Source organism: Lemur catta, chromosome 2 (assembly GCF_020740605.2).
Source record: "Lemur catta isolate mLemCat1 chromosome 2, mLemCat1.pri, whole genome shotgun sequence".
Classification (NCBI taxonomy): domain Eukaryota; kingdom Metazoa; phylum Chordata; class Mammalia; order Primates; family Lemuridae; genus Lemur; species Lemur catta.
Window position 1 is genome coordinate 108,546,986 of NC_059129.1, and position 18,069 is coordinate 108,565,054.

The 18,069-nt window shown below is 35.1% G+C and overlaps 1 protein-coding gene across 1 annotated transcript in view; it reads left to right on the forward strand.

The window, feature by feature from the left end:
* The window catches only part of NUS1 (NUS1 dehydrodolichyl diphosphate synthase subunit), a 31,234-nt gene that overhangs the window by 2,601 nt on the left and 10,564 nt on the right, over window positions 1-18,069 (forward strand). Inside the window, exons 2-3 of the mRNA XM_045544252.1 lie at window positions 13,281-13,406; window positions 14,332-14,481. Of these exons, the coding sequence (XP_045400208.1) occupies window positions 13,281-13,406; window positions 14,332-14,481 (276 nt within the window). The remainder of the gene's footprint in view (window positions 1-13,280; window positions 13,407-14,331; window positions 14,482-18,069) is intronic.

Genomic DNA, 18,069 nt, shown 5'->3' on the forward strand with positions numbered 1-18,069 from the left:
TTTGCTAAAAGAAAAATGATTGGTAATCACAAAGAAGAAGTCAAAGTCAGGCTAAACCAAGTTTTGAGAGAGAACTAAAAGGCAGTTTAAAGAGCATTTTTAGTGAATGGACTTACAGGATTTTGTGTCTAACTGTAAAAGCAGTTTTTTTTTTTTTTTAAAGGGATAGGGATAATTTCATTCTGAAGTAAGAGACCTTCAGTTTCCCCATTTTTATTTTTGATTTATTGATTCATTTTACAGGTGATAGTTGGGTGTCTATTAAGTTCCGGGTACTCTTCCAAGCATGGGAATGTAGAAGCGTACAAAACAGACAAAAATCCCTGTGCTCCTGGGATTTAGATTTTAGTGGAGTCTGACAAATAATTTAAATGGGAAAAATATGTGGTATTTTAAGTGCAATGAAGAAAAAAAAAACAAAACAGGCAAGTGGGGATAGTGTTCAAAGTTAGTGGTGCAGTTTTAAATAGGGTGGTTGCGAAAGCCTCAGTGACTTGAATATAGACCTGAAAAGGGGTGAGGGAACAAGCCATGTGGATATGTGAGAAAAATTGGCCATTTCAGGAGATGTAGAAGTACTTTATTCAGTTTTTCCAAATAAACTTCTAATTAAGCCTATTTCTGTATAGATATTAAACTTATAAAAAATTCCTGTTGACATACTCATAAATGCCAAATTTATTTAGTAACTGCTGTGGTGTAGTGCAATGGCAGCATTGCATTACACTAGCTTGAACAATAGCATTGAGTAAAGTGTTGGGAACAGTGACTACAATAGGTTAAATTTATGTAGTGAAAAAGTTGGGAAATGTGGTCATATGAAGGCTTGGACAGCTGTTCTGGTTATCTGTTACTTTGTAGAAATCTACCCCAAAGCATAATGTTTTAAAACAGCAGTTTACATGTTGACTCAATTCAGTGGCAGTTTTGACTCATAAGGTAGCAGTTAAATAGTGTCTGAGACATAAAGATTTCTCGTCATAATGTCCGATGCCTGGTTTGTGGTGGCTAGAATAGATGAGGGCAGGTTGATCATCTGTCTTCACATGATCTGAAGGGCATGGCTAGCTTGGGCTTCCTCATTTAATAGTGGCTTCAGGATAATCAGACTTCTTACTAGGCGGCTGACTTCCTCCAGAGCGAATATTCCCAGAGACTTAGCGAAAGGCCCAAGCTGCAAGATTGTCTTATGACCTAGCTTAGAAAATGATGCAGTGTTACTTTTGCCGTATTCTCTTGGTCAGAGAAGTGACATGTCTGCCCTGAAAATGGGGAAATAGACTTCACCTCCTCATGAGAAAATGGCTTGTGCCCAAACATGGGGAGAGGGGTAGTTTGGAGTGGATTGATGTAGCCATTTTGGAGACAAGCTTACCACCTTACATTTTTCCCTGCCCCCCATCCCTTCACCCCCTTCGCCCCCTTCACAAATCTAATTATGCTTGGATCTAGATTATATTTAACCCTCAGACTGAAAAAATCCATTGATATTTACCTTGATTTGACGCTGTCAACTAACTGAGCATTTTATTTTTCATTTCTTGATTATAATACTTTCTGCCAGTTCTTTCATCTATCAGAAATTAGAGTTGTTTTCTCGGGAGAGTAATCAGGAATTTTTTGAGCTTAGAATTCTAGTAAGGAAATTTGGTTATTTTGTCTACATGATTATAATTTAAGAAATGACCATAACTGAAATGGTACAAAAACCAGGGTTTGGGGCGTGACTCTGACTTAAGTGGCTTTAGTGTTGCAGCCTTAGGGGTGTTAAGTTTGCCTGTGTCTCACTTGGAAGTATACCTACCTCCAGTTATCTGGATATACATTGCTATGTTCAGTGATGGAGCCTGTTTTTATTGCATGGCTATATTGTGCCATGCTGGGAACCTTGCTCTATGTCAGTATTTTTCAAAACCTGGTCTGTAGACTATCTGTGAATGATTCGTTGGGGATGCTTATAAAAAATACAGATTCAACATACTTAGTGATCAGACTGGATGAGGTGAGTGAGACCTAGGCATCTCCATTTTTATCAAGGTACTTATATGATTACTTCTGCACATTGAGGTTTGATCCTAACACAGATTAAAGGATACTCTGCTGCTTGCCTTAGGTCAGATTATTCATCCTACATGTTCCTTTTCATAAGTGAGGATAATTTGGGGGTGGGGGTAGGAAGGGGCTTAGTATTATTTACTGTAAATTGAAATGATCCAGAATAAGGCATTGTCTTCTGTATGAGAATTCAGCAATAAGACAACAAAAATCTTTTGTGTTGCTCTTTTAGTGTTATTTCCTTAGTTTAAATATGTACTAGGTGTCTTTTGAAGTGGTTTTTGGGTACAGGTTTCTCACACTATCATTTAAAAAGTCTGCCTAGTATGATCCCAGTCTTTTCAACCTAATTTTCAATATTCTGTATATTAAAAATATTCTGCTTCATCCATATTTAGGTTGCTTAATGTTTCCTCCTCCTGAAATGTCCTCTTCTCCTTTCTCCGGCAAATAGCTACATACCTGCCAAAAGGCTATAGTTGATCCTTCCAAGTACATTCTAACTGTCACCACCTGTGTAGCATCTCTCAAGTGTTCATTCCATTCCCCGTCTCGCTCTGTCCCTGAATCTCCTTAGAATGTTGTACATCTCTAAAGGTACTTCTGTCTCTTTTGTATAGTAATGTTCATATGTATATGTACATGAATTTTCATACTAGATTATAAGGTCCACAGATGCTATCCATTCTCATTTTTGCTTCTCTTACAGAGTATAGCATGTCATGAGTAGTTAATATGTATTCTTTGAATTCAAAGAGGGCTGCATTTCTAGTAGATAAGAATAATGAACTGAGCTGCAATTTGTTTCCCAACACTAATACCAGACTTCTTAAAGTAATGGAGGAAAATGAACATAGTTTGCCTCAGCTTACTTATTTTGCACACTGACACAGGTGCTATTGGGAAATATGACTTTATTAAGTATTGTTCTTCTTATGTTGAATTAGGTACCAGAGGTGTTGAAAGTCCAGATATAAAGGTGATTACGTTTGTTATACTGAACAGTGCAGCCTAGAGTGCTTGTCTTCTTTCATGTGGAAACTCATGTAAGGAAACATTCTATTCCTAATCTTCACCTATAAAGGCACAGAATTTCACATCCATCTTAGCATCCTGGAATGTCCTCTTGGTTTTGTAGCAAAGGGCCAGTTACCTGTGAAAAGGCTATCACTGATTCTTGTAAGTCCATTCTATCACCTCCTCAGTAGCCTCTCTCGACTATTCCATCCCCAGTCTTGCTCTGTCTTTAAAAAACTCTGTCTTGCTTTTGTCAACTTTAGAAATGACTTCATTCTCTGCATACCCTTTAATTTAGTACTGGGTCTTTGTATTAAAGTAAACCCTGATCTTAATAGTAATAATTATCCTTTGTTGAGCTCTCACTCTGTACGGGATACTATACAAAAGTGCATTAAATCTTTAGCAGTTTTACACATCAAGAAACAGAATTAAAAAGCCAAGACCCATATCTAGTAAGGAGAAGATCTAGAATTTGAACCAGATTTTATTCCAGAGCTTTTGTACTTAATCATTATGTTATATTGATTTCCACTGGTAAGAGAGTATGACCACAACAGTCACTTTTAGCACTATTCTTGATTATACTGGGTCATCTTAAAGCCTTGATAAAGTGATACTTTTCTATACGTGATAGAAATTTATTTGTAAAAGATAATTAAAGGCAGATAGAATTTTCTTCATCCCACCAGTATAAATGTTCATCCTTGCTTCCTAGGACACACTTTTTTAATCAACTAAATTTAATTTTCTGGAGCTCCTGCTTTGTGTTGAGCTATTACTTTGTCAGGTGAGCAGAGTCTGTGAAGATACTCTCATTTTTAAAATGTGCAACCGGAGGCTAAAAAGCCCACATGGCTTGTTCATTTCACACATCTCTTGAGCTGAAGAGCTGGGACTGAAAACCCAGCACTCATTCCATTACACTTTGCCACCGTAACACAGTACCTGTTCCTCTACTACAGATGCTAATTCCAGTATAATTGTTTTGTGAGGTATCCTGGGCCTGGCTCTTGAAATAAAATAGTTTAATGGCTTATTTATTTTGTTAGATTTATCTTGTTATGACTGCTTCAGTCGTGTAAAATTTTAATGGTAGTTTTTTTTTTCATTTTAAATAATTGCTCCGTAAGTATATGTTTTCTTCTCTGAAGATTGCTTTCTAATAGTTTTATAATAGGGTTGGTTGTTAGAGGTAACTTACTTAAGTGTCTAGTTTATAAAGAAAAAACGTAGGCCAATTTGAAGAACTGGCATTTATTTATAAATATTACTTTAATTCCACAGCTGGTGAGGTTCTTTTTAATGAGAGATTGTTTCAGTGTTTATATCATTTTCTCCCTTCTTTTGTTCTTATAAATACTGTATTTCTCTAAAAAAATATGTTTCTATAGAAAGGCATGGATACCCATAGTAAAAATTCTAATTTCAGATTTAAAAGAAGAGATATTAAATGTGTATTTTTAAAATCTCATTTTATAGGCTTGATTATACATTTCACATAAGTTTTAAAAGAATCAGTATTTAAGGCATACAGGTGAGATTTGCTGATGGAATACTCATCCAATTAAACTCCTTGTTACTTGGTTCCCTTAATTTGAAAAAAGTGTATGTCATGGCTTTATTAGCTAGTACATGCTTCGGTGCAAGGGTAAACTAAATATTGAAACCTATAAGTAGTTCCAAAATGTCATTGTAACTTGTTGAGATTTTAAAAAACTCCAGTAAGGTATCTGAATACAGTGTATAATCTAATAGGTAGATTAGGAATACTTAATTCTACTCTCTCTGAAATAGTTTCTGCTCCTGGCTTCCATGACATCAAATGTGCTTGAATTTCTTCCTCTCACTGCCTGTTCCTTCTGATCCTTATGTCTGGCTTCTCTGTTCCACTTCCAAATGTTGTACTGTCCTAGAGTTTCAAGCAGTATATATGCCCTTGTCTTTCTGTTGTTCACTCTATTACAACTCCTCAACTCTGTGACTGTAGGAAAAAAGCAGCCGTAAATGAATGGGTGTGGCTGTGTTCTCATTGCAGTAGTTTGCTGATCCCTATCGCAGATGATCTCTCCGATCCGATGGCTTTAAATATGGTGAGTGCTTACACGCAGATTTGTATCTCCAGCCTTGACCTCTCCCATAATTCCAGACTTCTGTATCCAGCTTTCCTAATATCTCTACTTTTATTTTATTAGGCAAATCAAGTGCCTAACACGTCTAAAATAGTACTTTTGCATTTTTTCCCAAACTCGCCTCCTCACAGTTTTTCCCCATCTCAGAAAAATCTACTACCTTCTATCCACTTGCTCAAGCTAAAAACTGAGATATATGTGAGTCTTTCCTTATATATTGTTCCAACTGTAATCAGTAGGCCTCCTGGGTCTTCTAGAATATATCCCACATCTGCCACCTGTGTTGGTCTCCATTGTAGCCATCCAAGTTTGAGTTACCATCAGCTTTCTCCTTGATTACTGTTGTAGCCACCTGATGGGTCTTCATTTCTATTCTGGCCCCAGTATAATCCATTCTTCACCTACCAGCAAAGTGTTCTTTTTTGATAACATCATTCAGACGCTGAATAAAACCCTCCAGCAGCTTTCCATTGTTCTGGGAATGTTTTCTAAGTTCATTACCAAGGCCCAGAGGCCCCTTCATGTTATTGCCACTGCCAATACTGCTCTTTCTACTTATTATTTTTTTTTGTTGTTGTTAGTTTGTTTTGGAGTGTTTTTTACTTTTGAGGCAGAGTCTTGCTCTGTGGCCTGGACTAGAGTGCAATGGCATGCATCATCATAGCTCACTGCAACCTCTAACTCCTGGGCTCAAGTGATTCCTGCCTCAGCCTCCCAAGTAGCTGGGAGTACAGGAGTGCACCACTACACCCAGCTAATATTTCTATTTTTTTGTAGAGATGGAGTCTCGCTCTTGTTCAGGATGGTCTCGAACTCTTGGCCTCAAGCAATCCACTTGTTTTTTTATGATCATAGGGGCATTTTGCTTTTCTTTGAATATGATGAGAAACCTGAATGCTGCAAGGTATGCAATAGAGTCATCCCTATAATAGTAATCTAGCTGGAAAAATATTGATTTTTATACTTTTAAGAACTGACCAAAATCAGCAAAGAACTTTCGAAAAAAATGATGCGATTGTTAAAATAATCATGAGACTAGTACCGAGGAAGGATACATGTTATACAAATGAAAAAAGCAGTATACAATATTGCATAGGTATATACACCAGGATTACATATGCAGATAGACAAAGACTAAGGAATATCAATAAGTGGAAATACCTGTGTAATGATGGTAAGGTTAGGGAGATTCCAATAGTTTGCTATCATCAAAAGTTAGGGAACATTACCTTATTGTCTAAACTTTGAACATCTTAAATAGTTTTTAATACTAGAATTTAAAACAAATGTTTTTTAGAATATGAAAAGAAGCCTACATTTAGCTCAAAGTGCATAGCTAGTATTTATCAAGAAATACCAAAAATATTGTAGTCTTTCTGACGTATAGCTTTGCTAGAATAAAATTTTATTCATCATGGAAATTGAAGATTTTCTTCTGTGTATGTTTTTCCAAATATGGCCCTTTCATTTATTTTATATATATATATATATTTCATATAGTTTATAGTTGGGAAATTGAGAGTACGTGAGATATGGTTGTAGAACAACAAAACATAAAATTCTTTAAATCATTACTGCAAAAACTTATTTTAGATTCCTAAGTCATACTTAAAGGATTCAAATGTTTCTCCTTCGAAACCTCCTTAAAAACTTTTAAAAAAGAGCTGTAGTCTTATTTTTTCCAAAAGATACTACTCATATTGTTAAGAGATAAGTTTTATTTATTTAATAGAGTTCCACTTTTTTGGAGGGACATCCAAAATTTAATAGTAAAGTAGGTTTAGCATTGTTCATTTATCAGAGTTAGAAATAGTTATTGAACTGAATAATTAGAAAGGAGACCTGGATTTCAGGTCATATTCTTAGACGCTTGGCCAAAGAATTGCTTGCACTTTCTAGGTCTATTTCCTCATCTGTAAAAGGATGAGATAAAATAATTCTTGAAGCTCAATGCTATATAATTTTTTAAAATGCAGTTTTCTTAAAAATTTGAGTATTTTCAAGTGTTCTCCCCTTAAATCAGTTATTTCTGAATGAATGTGGCCTCAGTTTCTTTTGAAGTAAAATGACTTTTGCAATAGTTTATAAATGATTTTTGTGGTAGTTTCCTTTATTTCATCATTTTGGCTTTAAGTTTACATTCTAGAAGGGAAACAGGATGAATTACCAGAAAAAGAATATCTACATACGTTACTACTAGAGGAATTGACTATCTCAGTCAAAGCCACCCGTATGTTGTTGCATTTCTTGTGTATCACATGAAGTGTGTTTGTAGACTTTGAATCCTGAAGAAATTGTAAGCTGATAATATTGCCTATGGGTAAGTAAGATAAGTAGCATAGAGTGTAATCAGATTTCTGGATGGATGTCAAGCTATAAATTATTAGGGATCATTTTGTTCATAATTTGTCTTATCTATGTACTTAGAACTTCTAGAAACTATACTTTTTAATTTCATTTCTTTATCCAAATCAACCAAGACAAAGGTTCTGTTTAAAATAACTTTATGAAAGTCTTTATAAAAGATACCTTTGTAATTGTGTCTTCCTATAATATTCTTCCTTTTGAACTGAATTTCTGCCTATATGTGTGCAATAAGGAAGTTATCTGCTTTCATTACGAGAGGTTCCTGGAAACTTTTTAAAAAATTCCATTCAGCGACATGTTCCTTTATGTTTTTTTTTGTTGTTGTTAGGTGGCACTTTGTGCACTGGTAATTCTGTTTGTTAAATAAACATTGAATTCCTGCTGTGTGGAAAGTGGCTTAGGGTAAAAGAGATGGATAAGATGCAAGTTCATAAGTAAGACTACAATTTAGGGGGTAGGGGTGGATTAAACTATTACTATAATAAAAAGTATAATATTAGTTTATTAAGAAGTTTGAACAAAATATGTGTATGTGGAGAGGGTGAGTCAGAGGAAGAATGGGGTACATCAGTCTGGGGAATTGGGAAAGGCCTCCTGAAGGTAGGTGACATTTCAGCTGACCTGTGAAGAATTAGGAGAATTTTATAGGTATGGTCTCGGGAAGGTAACATAAAGGATGAAGGTTGGAATCACTCCATGTGTTTTTGAGGAACGTGGGCAATTCTCATTTGCTGGAGATAGAGTATTAGAGAAATACAAAGATTCATTTAGTTCATAAACAAATTATTTCCATCAACCAAGCATGGAGGCATAGGCTGGAATGTTTATGTCGAGCTGAGCAGTTTGTTCTTAAAATACTAGGCACTTTAGGAGCCATCGAAGACACTGAAGTTAGAATGTACCAGAATTGAAGCTGCAACTAAAGAAGATGAATCTGGTAGTCAAGCTAGTGATACTTGCTGGAAGGGGCAGGAAGACACAAAGAAAGTGATTGTAATATTATAAAGAAGAAGGCAGTGGAGCTTGGAGCAGTAAAGGCAGCGGACAAAAGGAATATGGATACAGGAGATATTGCTGTAGAGGAGCATCTGGGCTTAGCATATTAATAAGGCATATGGGGAGTGATAATGCTAGAGAGTAGAGAAGATGCCTGGGCAGATAGTAATGTCTTTATTAGATATAGAACATCAAAAAGAAGGGTTGTGTTGTTTTGTTTTCTTTGCAAAATTTATATTACCAGCTTTACAGCAGTTAGGATTTTAAATCACCTGTTATCCCACCACCCTTACACATTTACTGTTCTTATTTTGCCTATTCTCTTCCAGGCTTTATCCTTCAGTGCATATAAGTTTTATGCTTATAGTCCTGCTCCTTAAAAAAAAAACAAACCAAAAACTTGATGTAATATAAATGTTTTGAGAGCTAGCTTTATAAGGTAAGCCACCAAGGTTTTGCTTTGTTCATTCTCAGATACTGAACTTTGAGGTAGAATGAGATGTTTGAATGAACTGGAAATGTTAAGAACCAATTGATGATCCTGTTTCTACTTAAAATTTTAATGTATTGCTCATTATGGATGCTTTTGCATTAATTTTAATTTTTAAAGATATTGCATTAAGTTATTTATCTTAATTGCTGAATTTTTTGGCACCCCCTTAAATTTTGCACCCAAAATTTTGCCTCACTCATCCTTGTTCTGGCCCTTAGTGTTTTAAAGTCTTGTGAATGACTAGAATCAGAGAAGGAAGAGCACATGGATAGAAAGAAAGGGCTGAGATAGGAACCCTGAGGAATAATCTCCATTTAGGGGTGGAAAGAGGAAAAGTATTCAGTGAAAAGTGAGAAGGGGCCATTCAAGGAACACATTGAGAGTTGAACCAGGAGAGGACATTCAGACAAGCTGGAATGAGGATAGAATTTTGAGAAGAAAACAGGGTGGTCGTTAATGGTAATGCTCCAGAGAAGTTGAAAAGGGAAGACTAAAGCTTTAGAGGAGGTAGTGACCATTTTGGTAATTAAGAATGTCATTGATTGCTTTGAAGAGAGTAAGAGTTCCTGAAAAGATTTCCCACTGTAATCTGGAGCCTAAGGTAAAGATGAGCAAATTAGTGAGAACTACAGTGTAGATTTTTAAAAAGAATATCAAAGAAGGGGATTGATATGATGTGAGTAGACAAAGCAAGAGTTCCTAGTGTTGAGTTACTGTTAAAATGAATAAATCTTAGTTTATGTGGGAAAAAGATTCATTTACCATTTTGTTTTTAATAAACTCATGTTTTGGCTGGAATGTTGGGGAGATTTTGCATTGTTTTTAAATTAAGAAATTTTCAAAATTCAAATTATTTCCATAACTTATACCTACAGTATAGACTAAAGTGTGGTCTAACTTGTGTATTCTATACCTGCATGGATAATTGGAAGTCTTGTAACATTTGTACACCTGTATCATATATTTATATGCTGTTTTGTAGTATATGCTTTTTGTATTGTACATGTGAATTTTGTGATTGATTTGAAGATAATGATTATATCCTGCACATCTGTATTATTGTATAAGTATTAATATTATTATTTTAAAGATTGCCATTCAGATAGCTCCTGATATTAACCACCTTCCTTTAAAATTTTGTGAGTTTTCAGTAATACATTGTTTGTTTAATCTTGCTCTGGATATGGATGTTTCAAAATTTTCCCTTTTATATTTCCAAACTTAAGAGTCTTATGATTATTAGCTTTCATAATAATTGTGGGCATTCATAAGGAGTCATATCTTAGCCCTGTACTTTTCTCCACATACACCCATTTACCTTTGAAATCTTATTTATCACTTCTTGTATATACAGCTTTCTCACCTTAAGGAAGATGACTCCCAAATGTATATCTGCGTCTCAGTCTGTGAGTTTTTGTCTTTTCAGCAGACATTTATTTGTTGAGTGTTTGCTTATGCCAGGCACTGTGCTAGGCCCTGACAATCAAAACAAATAAGATCCCTACCCACATGGTGCTTATATAACCTCTTTGAACATCCTTCTGTCTCATGTCTCTTAACTGTGGGGAGTTAACTACACTCCTAGCAAAAATTTAGGTCCCTTTGGCAGGGGTCGTTGTAAGGGATAAGGAAGTATTAGAAAATAGAGAATATAGAAATAAAAGAATACACAGAGACAAAAGTACAGTTTTATTAAGATGGGGAGCCAGGGGACCTCCAGCATTCCTGTGAGCTTTGAGGCCACGAGTGAAGTCCCGCATCAGTATTTATTGGTACAGTGATTGGTTGCCAGGGGTAACAGATTTACATAATAACAGGTAGTTCATTTTAGGTTAAAAGTCTCTCAAAAAGCTTCTAGAGATCCCTTAAGTAACTCTATCTATGTGAGCAAATGGTTACAAAATCTTTCTAAGACAAACTTTTAAGTTCTAAGATAAAATTATCACTTAGCAGAAAGGTTAAACAGAAATATAGTGGCTCTATATTTCTTCATCTAGTTTTTTGTTGATTGAGACAGGTAGTGAGGAGTGAAGCAAAAACTGTCCCTTAGGCTAATTGTTTTTAGCTGCTGGTGTCTGTGGCGAGGGCACTGTTTGATCAGTTCTCATCCTGGGGCCCCATACCGAGCTTCTGAAGCATCAGGTGCAAGCCCACAGGTCTGAGACAGGTCTGGGACACAGCGTCGCCATGGAAAGCTGCTACTGATTGGTGAGATGCCCTCCTGAGGCAAGGCAGCTTTTGATATATGAACTAACATGTTCACATATTCCTTCAGGGCAAAGCCCCACAAAACTCTTGAAATCTTGTATGTTTCTATAGAACAACATTTCTGTAGCGCAACATTAATCACTTTTGTAGTAACTCCCACCTTAATATTCTCTCATCAGCTGTCTAAAACTGAACTTATCTTTTCCTTCAAACCTATTCTTTTTGTAGAATTTCCTCACTTTTAAAAAACGTTACCATTTTTTGCTGCCTAGGACAAAAGCCAGGGAATTTTCTACACTCACCTGTAAGTCAGTTATGTACCATATTCTCTCAGTTCTTCCTTTGTGGTAAATCCTTCTTTTCCATTTCCTCAACAGATTATGTATAGACTACTGTAGTAGCCTGCTGCCTGGCCTTTTCTATGCTGTTGCCAGGTTAATTCTGCTGAAAAACATACATTTCCATCTTGCTCAGAAATTGTTGGTTATCCATTTTGGTAGGCCAGATGAAAGAAAAATTAGGACTATTCCCTCGCCCCTCTTCTCAGATCTTTGTATCAGCAGCATTTATACCTGTCTTTGAACATTCTAAACTCATACTTTTTCTTAAGCATTTTCCCAACGTAATGTCCTCTCTGTTTTCTTCTTTTTAACTTTATGAGTTAGCTCAACTCAAGTCTTGATTATTTTACAAGCCTTCCCCCACCAAAGGAGACTGCTTTTATAAATGCTGTTACATATATACTACCAGCTTGGCATTTGTATACATTATATATCAGCAGATTCTGTGCTATACTTTTATTATATAATTATTGTTATTTCTATTTTTAAGTTGTTTTTTTTTTTTTTTACTGTGTTCTCTCTACCAGTTAATCTTTGAACTGCTTTAAAGTCAGGCCTGAGTACAGAGTAGGAACGCTTGATAAAGATCAAAAAAGCGATGGCCACTAGAAAGCTGCCTCTTTAAAATACTCAAAAACTTGTTGCCTTTTTTTTTTTTAGTTAGAGCTGTATATTAGTTTTATATTAAATGTGTGTCATGTAGTTCCTTTATCTTTCTCAATAACATGGTGGGAAAGTGTTAAACTTTTCTCTGTATAGTGGGAGAGTGTCAAATACTGTTTTATATAGTGTTTTATATAGTTTATTTCTCTGCTTTGTTTGAATTTACTAAATTTTGATTTTGTTACTTTTGTCCTCTACTTTTTATGTAATTCATATTAGTTCCTCTTGAGATTAAAAAAATAATCAAATTGAGGCAGTAGTTTAATGCACATAGTAAATCTGTGGTCTCAAGACCACTGCTGCAGTATTATCCTGGATAGAGCTGGAGCCCATTCCACTAAGTGAAGTATCACAAGAATAGAAAAATAAGCACCATATGTACTCACCATCAAATTGGTATTAACTGACTTAACTGACCACTTAAGTGCACATATAGTAGTAACATTCATCGGATGTCAGGGACGGGGGAGGGAGGGGACAGATATATTCACAACTAATGGGTACAATGTGCATTGTCAGGGGGGTGAACATGCTTGAAGCTCTGACTTGGGTGGGGCAAAGGCAATATATGTAACCTAAACATTTGTACCCCCGTGATATGCCAAAATAAAAAAAAAATTAGAAAAAGAAAAAAGACCAGTGCTGCAATTTATAAATTCTTGGAAAGGTCCCTTAAAGACATTGGGTCTCAATTTCTTAATCTGTAAATAAAAGTTTCAAGTAAGTTATCTCTTAAAACTCTTTGCAAAGTCAAATTTCTTTAACATTCATATTGCCACTAAGTATTTGCTCCTGTCCTCTTTAGCTTGAAGCCAGACTCTTGTATTAATAAAGTTTTGTTGTCATGTTTTCCTTTTAAATTCCTGGTTAGGATTAGTCATTACCGCTTTATTTGGAATGTTTTTTAGTTCTGGATCCAGTATTGTTTTCACAACAAGCATCCGTTAATCATTGAAGAGGAGAAATTTACCTAATCATGATTTGTTGTTTTATTTTTTTCTTTTTAAGGTATTTTCAAAAGAAATAATTCCAGATTAATGGATGAAATTTTAAAACAACAGCAGGAACTTCTGGGCCTAGATTGTTCGAAATACTCACCAGAGTTTTCAAATAGTAATGACAAAGATGATCAAGGTAAGCATGAGTGTAAAATTGAATATGTAACTTATGAAGATGTATATTTTGTGTTTCAGGGCTATTTTTGTTACTCATTTATTTATTTCACTTTGCTCTGTTAATCTTTATTATCAATCTGTTTGTCTTTACTGTGAACATTTTAATCATCAGATTTAGACCCTTCCCTCTTCATCTTGTTAAAAGGTAATTTTCAGAAAAAGATAAAATAATGACTGTTATACTGATATTAAAAAGTGAACACGTGTTAAAGATTTTATTTAACTGGGCAGATTTTATAACTGGTTCCACTGAGAATCCAAAGAATGGATGCATTTATAGACCATGAATGTTGAAATGAATATGAAAATAGAGACAAAATTGGTTTTTCTATGGAATGAGAGGGAAGATAATTGAACCTCTACAGGACAAGAAAGAATTTGTATGTTTATAGATAAGAATTTTTCGTATCGTCGAATCCAATAAGTTGTAAAATAGCTCCCATAGATTCAGAATTTGATAATGTGTGTGCTGTAGACAATACATATTTCATTGTAACACAGTTTTTCTACAATCTTTATTTTTTTCTTTTATCCTGTGTTACTGCCAACTGTACCATAATTATAGATAGAATTTTTGATGTGTGAAAATTAACTAGCCTATAGTTAAAATTCCTATTTTTTAGAAGATTTAGTCAAAATCCAACGTCATTCTGAGCACTTTGAGAAGAAGTCAGTATATAAATGTGACTTAGGGTGCATGGATCCTTTCAGAGAAGAATAGCTAAGTCTGTTTTGATATTGAAATTGAAGGGCTTAACTGATTCTTGTTTGCTGTAAGAATTGTACTGTTATTTTGGTCTGAGCTTAATATTTATTAAAACTGATTTTTAAATATATCTGAAAGAGAGTGTTTTAAAAAATACCTTGTTTGTTTTTTCCTCCAGCTTTAAATTGCCATTCAGCAGTCAAGGTGCTGTCCCCAGAAGATGGAAAAGCAGATATTGTGAGAGCTGCTCAGGACTTTTGCCAGTTAGTAGCCCAGCAGCAAAAGAGACACACAGATTTGGATGTAGCTGTGTTAGACAGTTTACTTAGTAAGTCATATATATTTTTTATATATATGTTTTTAGGATACAGTATGAAAGAAAATATTTACATTCCTTTCACACTATAAAGCCTGATTTTTTTTTGTTCTACCTGTTATGTTTCTGAAATTTAAAGACCTACATGTAAAAACGGTTTTGAGATAATGAACAACTCATATGCATGAAGTCTTTAGGAGAGGACTTTTGAGGATTTTTTTTTTTTTTTTGCATTGAGGAATATTCTTGAAACTAGGGCTTCTGCTTGTCAGCCTTCCTCTTCCTCTCCCCTCTTTTTGTAGTTTGAACTTTCAAGTTTGAATTTAACAGCTTTTTATGGGGTGCTCCCAAGAATATAATCTTACTATCCATGACTCCTTTTTTAGTGTTCTTTCTATTATGCTATACCAAATATGCCACCATATTTGTCATCCTATACAAAAAATAACATTTTATTTTTTTCTTCAGCTGTTTATCAAAGCTTTTGGTTTGCTTATTCTGTCTAGAGCTCCTTTAGGAACTTTTTGCCTTAACTTCATGGTACTTCTGCTTACTAGCATTATCTTTGATCCTTTTGAAGAAAGACAATCTGTCTAACAAATTCATGCTGATTAATAGCTTCTGTACCCGTACAGTTTCAGATATTTAAATGAATAAATTTTTTTTTTTTTTTTTTTTTGAGACAGAGTCTTGCTCTGTTGCCCGGGCTAGAGTGAGTGCCATGGTGTCAGCCTAGCTCACAGCAACCTCAAACTCCTGGGCTTAAGTGATCCTACTGCCTCAGCCTCCGGAGTAGCTGGGACTACAGGCATGCGCCACCATGCCCAGCTAATTTTTTTCTCTATATATTTTTAGTTGGCCAGATAATTTCCTCTATTTTTAGTAGAGACGGGGTCTCGCTCTCGCTCAGGCTGGTCTCAAACTCCTGACCTTGAGCGATCCACCCGCCTTGGCCTCCCAGAGTGCTAGGATTACAGGCATGAGCCACCGTGGCCAGCCCAAAATTTTTTATTCATTCACATAAGAGTGTCCATTTACCTTAATTATTAATCATGCATTTTCTGTGTACTATTATATTTCTGTCTATTATTTATAATACTTAACTCTTCATACTTTGTTTCTTCTACTTTGATACATGTCCATCACAGAGCACAGTCCCTCTCTGTCTTCTTGGTCTTGCTCTCTCCATACTTCCATTGACCACTCACTTCTTACCCTCTCTTGTATTCTCTACTCTGTCATTGCCTATATATTCAGGCTCAATGAGTAGCAGACCATTGTAGGGGCTCGATGATCATAGATTACTGGGATGTTGCCTGTTTCCTGGACTCTGTGAGGCCTTAACCAGAGAGTAATTTATGAGGACATCCTAAAAGTTGGTGTGAGGCCCAGAAGTGGGCTTCAGGTAGTCCATGGAAAAGTACTAAAGTGTTAAGGCCAGGTGTTGCCTTCAAGGATTGTAGACTCATAATAAATGAAAATGTACAAAGTCCTAAATTAACTAATCTAACAAAAGCGGGCACTCTGAATATTGTCACCCTGAAAGTTCCCTTGTGACTGCACACAGTCCCCATTCCTTCCCCTCCAAAGCAGTAGCCACTGGTCTGCTTTCCAACTATACTTTTGCCTTTTCTGGAAATTTTATATAAAAGGAATTATACAATATGTAGTCTTTTATGTTTTGCTTTGTTTACTCAGCATATTTTTGAGGTTCATCTGTGTTGAATGCATTGGTAGTTCACTACTTTTTATTGGTGAATAGTATTCTGTTTTATGGACATACCACATTTTGTTTATTCATTCATCATTCGATGTACATCAGGTTTGTTTCTGGTTTTTTGATAATGCTGCTATGGCCATTTGAGTACAAGTTGTTGTGTGGACATGTTTTCCTTTCTCTTGGGTAGATAGCTGATACTGGGGTTGCTATGTTGTGTGGTGAGTGAGTGTTTATAAGAAACTGGCAAACTTTTTTCCAAATGGGCCATACATTTCCTATCTCTATTACCAGTGTAGAGGGGTTATAGTTTCTCCACATCCTTGCTAAGACATGGTATTGTCAGGTTGGTTTTTTAAAAAGTTTAGCTATTCTAGTGGGTATATAATAGTATTTTGTTGTGGTTTTAATTCAGATTTTCCTAATGACTAATGATGTTGGCCATTTTTCATGTGCTAATTTGTCATTTGTATCTTCTTTGAAATGTCTGTTCAAATATTTTGCATATTTTTACTGAGTTTGTAATATTATTGGGTTTTAAGAGGTTTTTATATATTCTGGATACAAGTCTGTCATCAGTGATATAAGATACAATTTGCAAATACTTTATTCTAGTCCGTGGCTTTTTTATTTTCTTAATGATTTCTTTTAAAGTATTTAATTTTTATGAATCCAATTTATTCATTTTTTCTTTTATGGAACATGCAATTGATTCGTATCTAAGATCTTTGCCTAACCCAAAGTCACAATAGTACATTTTGACTTAACTTTTGTGAATGGTGTGAGGTAAAGGATACTGGTTATTCCATCACTGAAGGATATTGGATTACTATGGTTCCTTTGTTGAAAATCAGTTGACCCTAAATCTTTGAGTTTATTTCTGGGCTTTTTATTCTATTTCATTTGTCTTCATGTCTTTCCTTAAATCCAAACTGTCTTGATTATTGTAGTCTTTTATGGTAAGTTTTGAAATCCAGTAGTGTAAGTCCTTTAAGTTTGATTTTCTTTTTCAAAGTTGTTTTGTCTATTCAGGGTCCTTTGTATTTTCTTGTATATTTTAGGATCAGCTTTTTCAATTTCTGAAAAAACCCTGCTGGAATTTTGATATGGATTGAGTCTGTAGCTCGTTTGGGGGAGAATTGCCATCTTAATAATATTGAATCTGCCAATCCATGAATGTATTGTATCTGTCCATTTATTTGGGTCTTACTTTTTCTCAAAACAATGTTTTGTAATTTCAGGGTATAGAGTTTCTACTTTTGTTAAATTTATTCCTAGGTATTTCATTCTTTTTGATACTATTGTTAATGGATTTTCTTTATTTTCAGATTGTTTATTGATAGTGTTTGGGAATATACTTTTTTTTTCATATTGATTTTATATCTTACAGCCTTGCTAAAATTGACCTAATAGTTCTAGTAATTCTTTTTATGGAGACTTACGATTTTCTAAATACAAGATCATGTTGTCTATAAATAAAGTTGACCACTGCTGTCTCTGCTGAGTTTTTTGTTTTTTTAATTTTATTTTTTAGTCTGGTTTCCTGTATCTGTGTAGCTTAGTAGTCAGAAAATTATTTGCACACTGGTTATACTTAGACACCTTAAGTTTGTAAGACTTCAGTGATCTCTGTGTGGAATTTGAAAGTGCATTCAGGGTTACCACCAGTTCTCAAGTCTCCTTGGCTTTTGCTTTTCAGTGGACTTACTTCCTGCCCAGTCCCCCATATTTCTTCCTCCTTAGTGTGTATGTAGTTTCCCAGTCAGTCATGGATGTGTGAGAGTTTATCTGAGCCCTTACTTACAGGATCTCCCTGGTAAATTTCTTGCCATTCTGCTAACTGGACCTACAACCTCAGGCTAGGAAAGCTGTAGGTTTTCCTC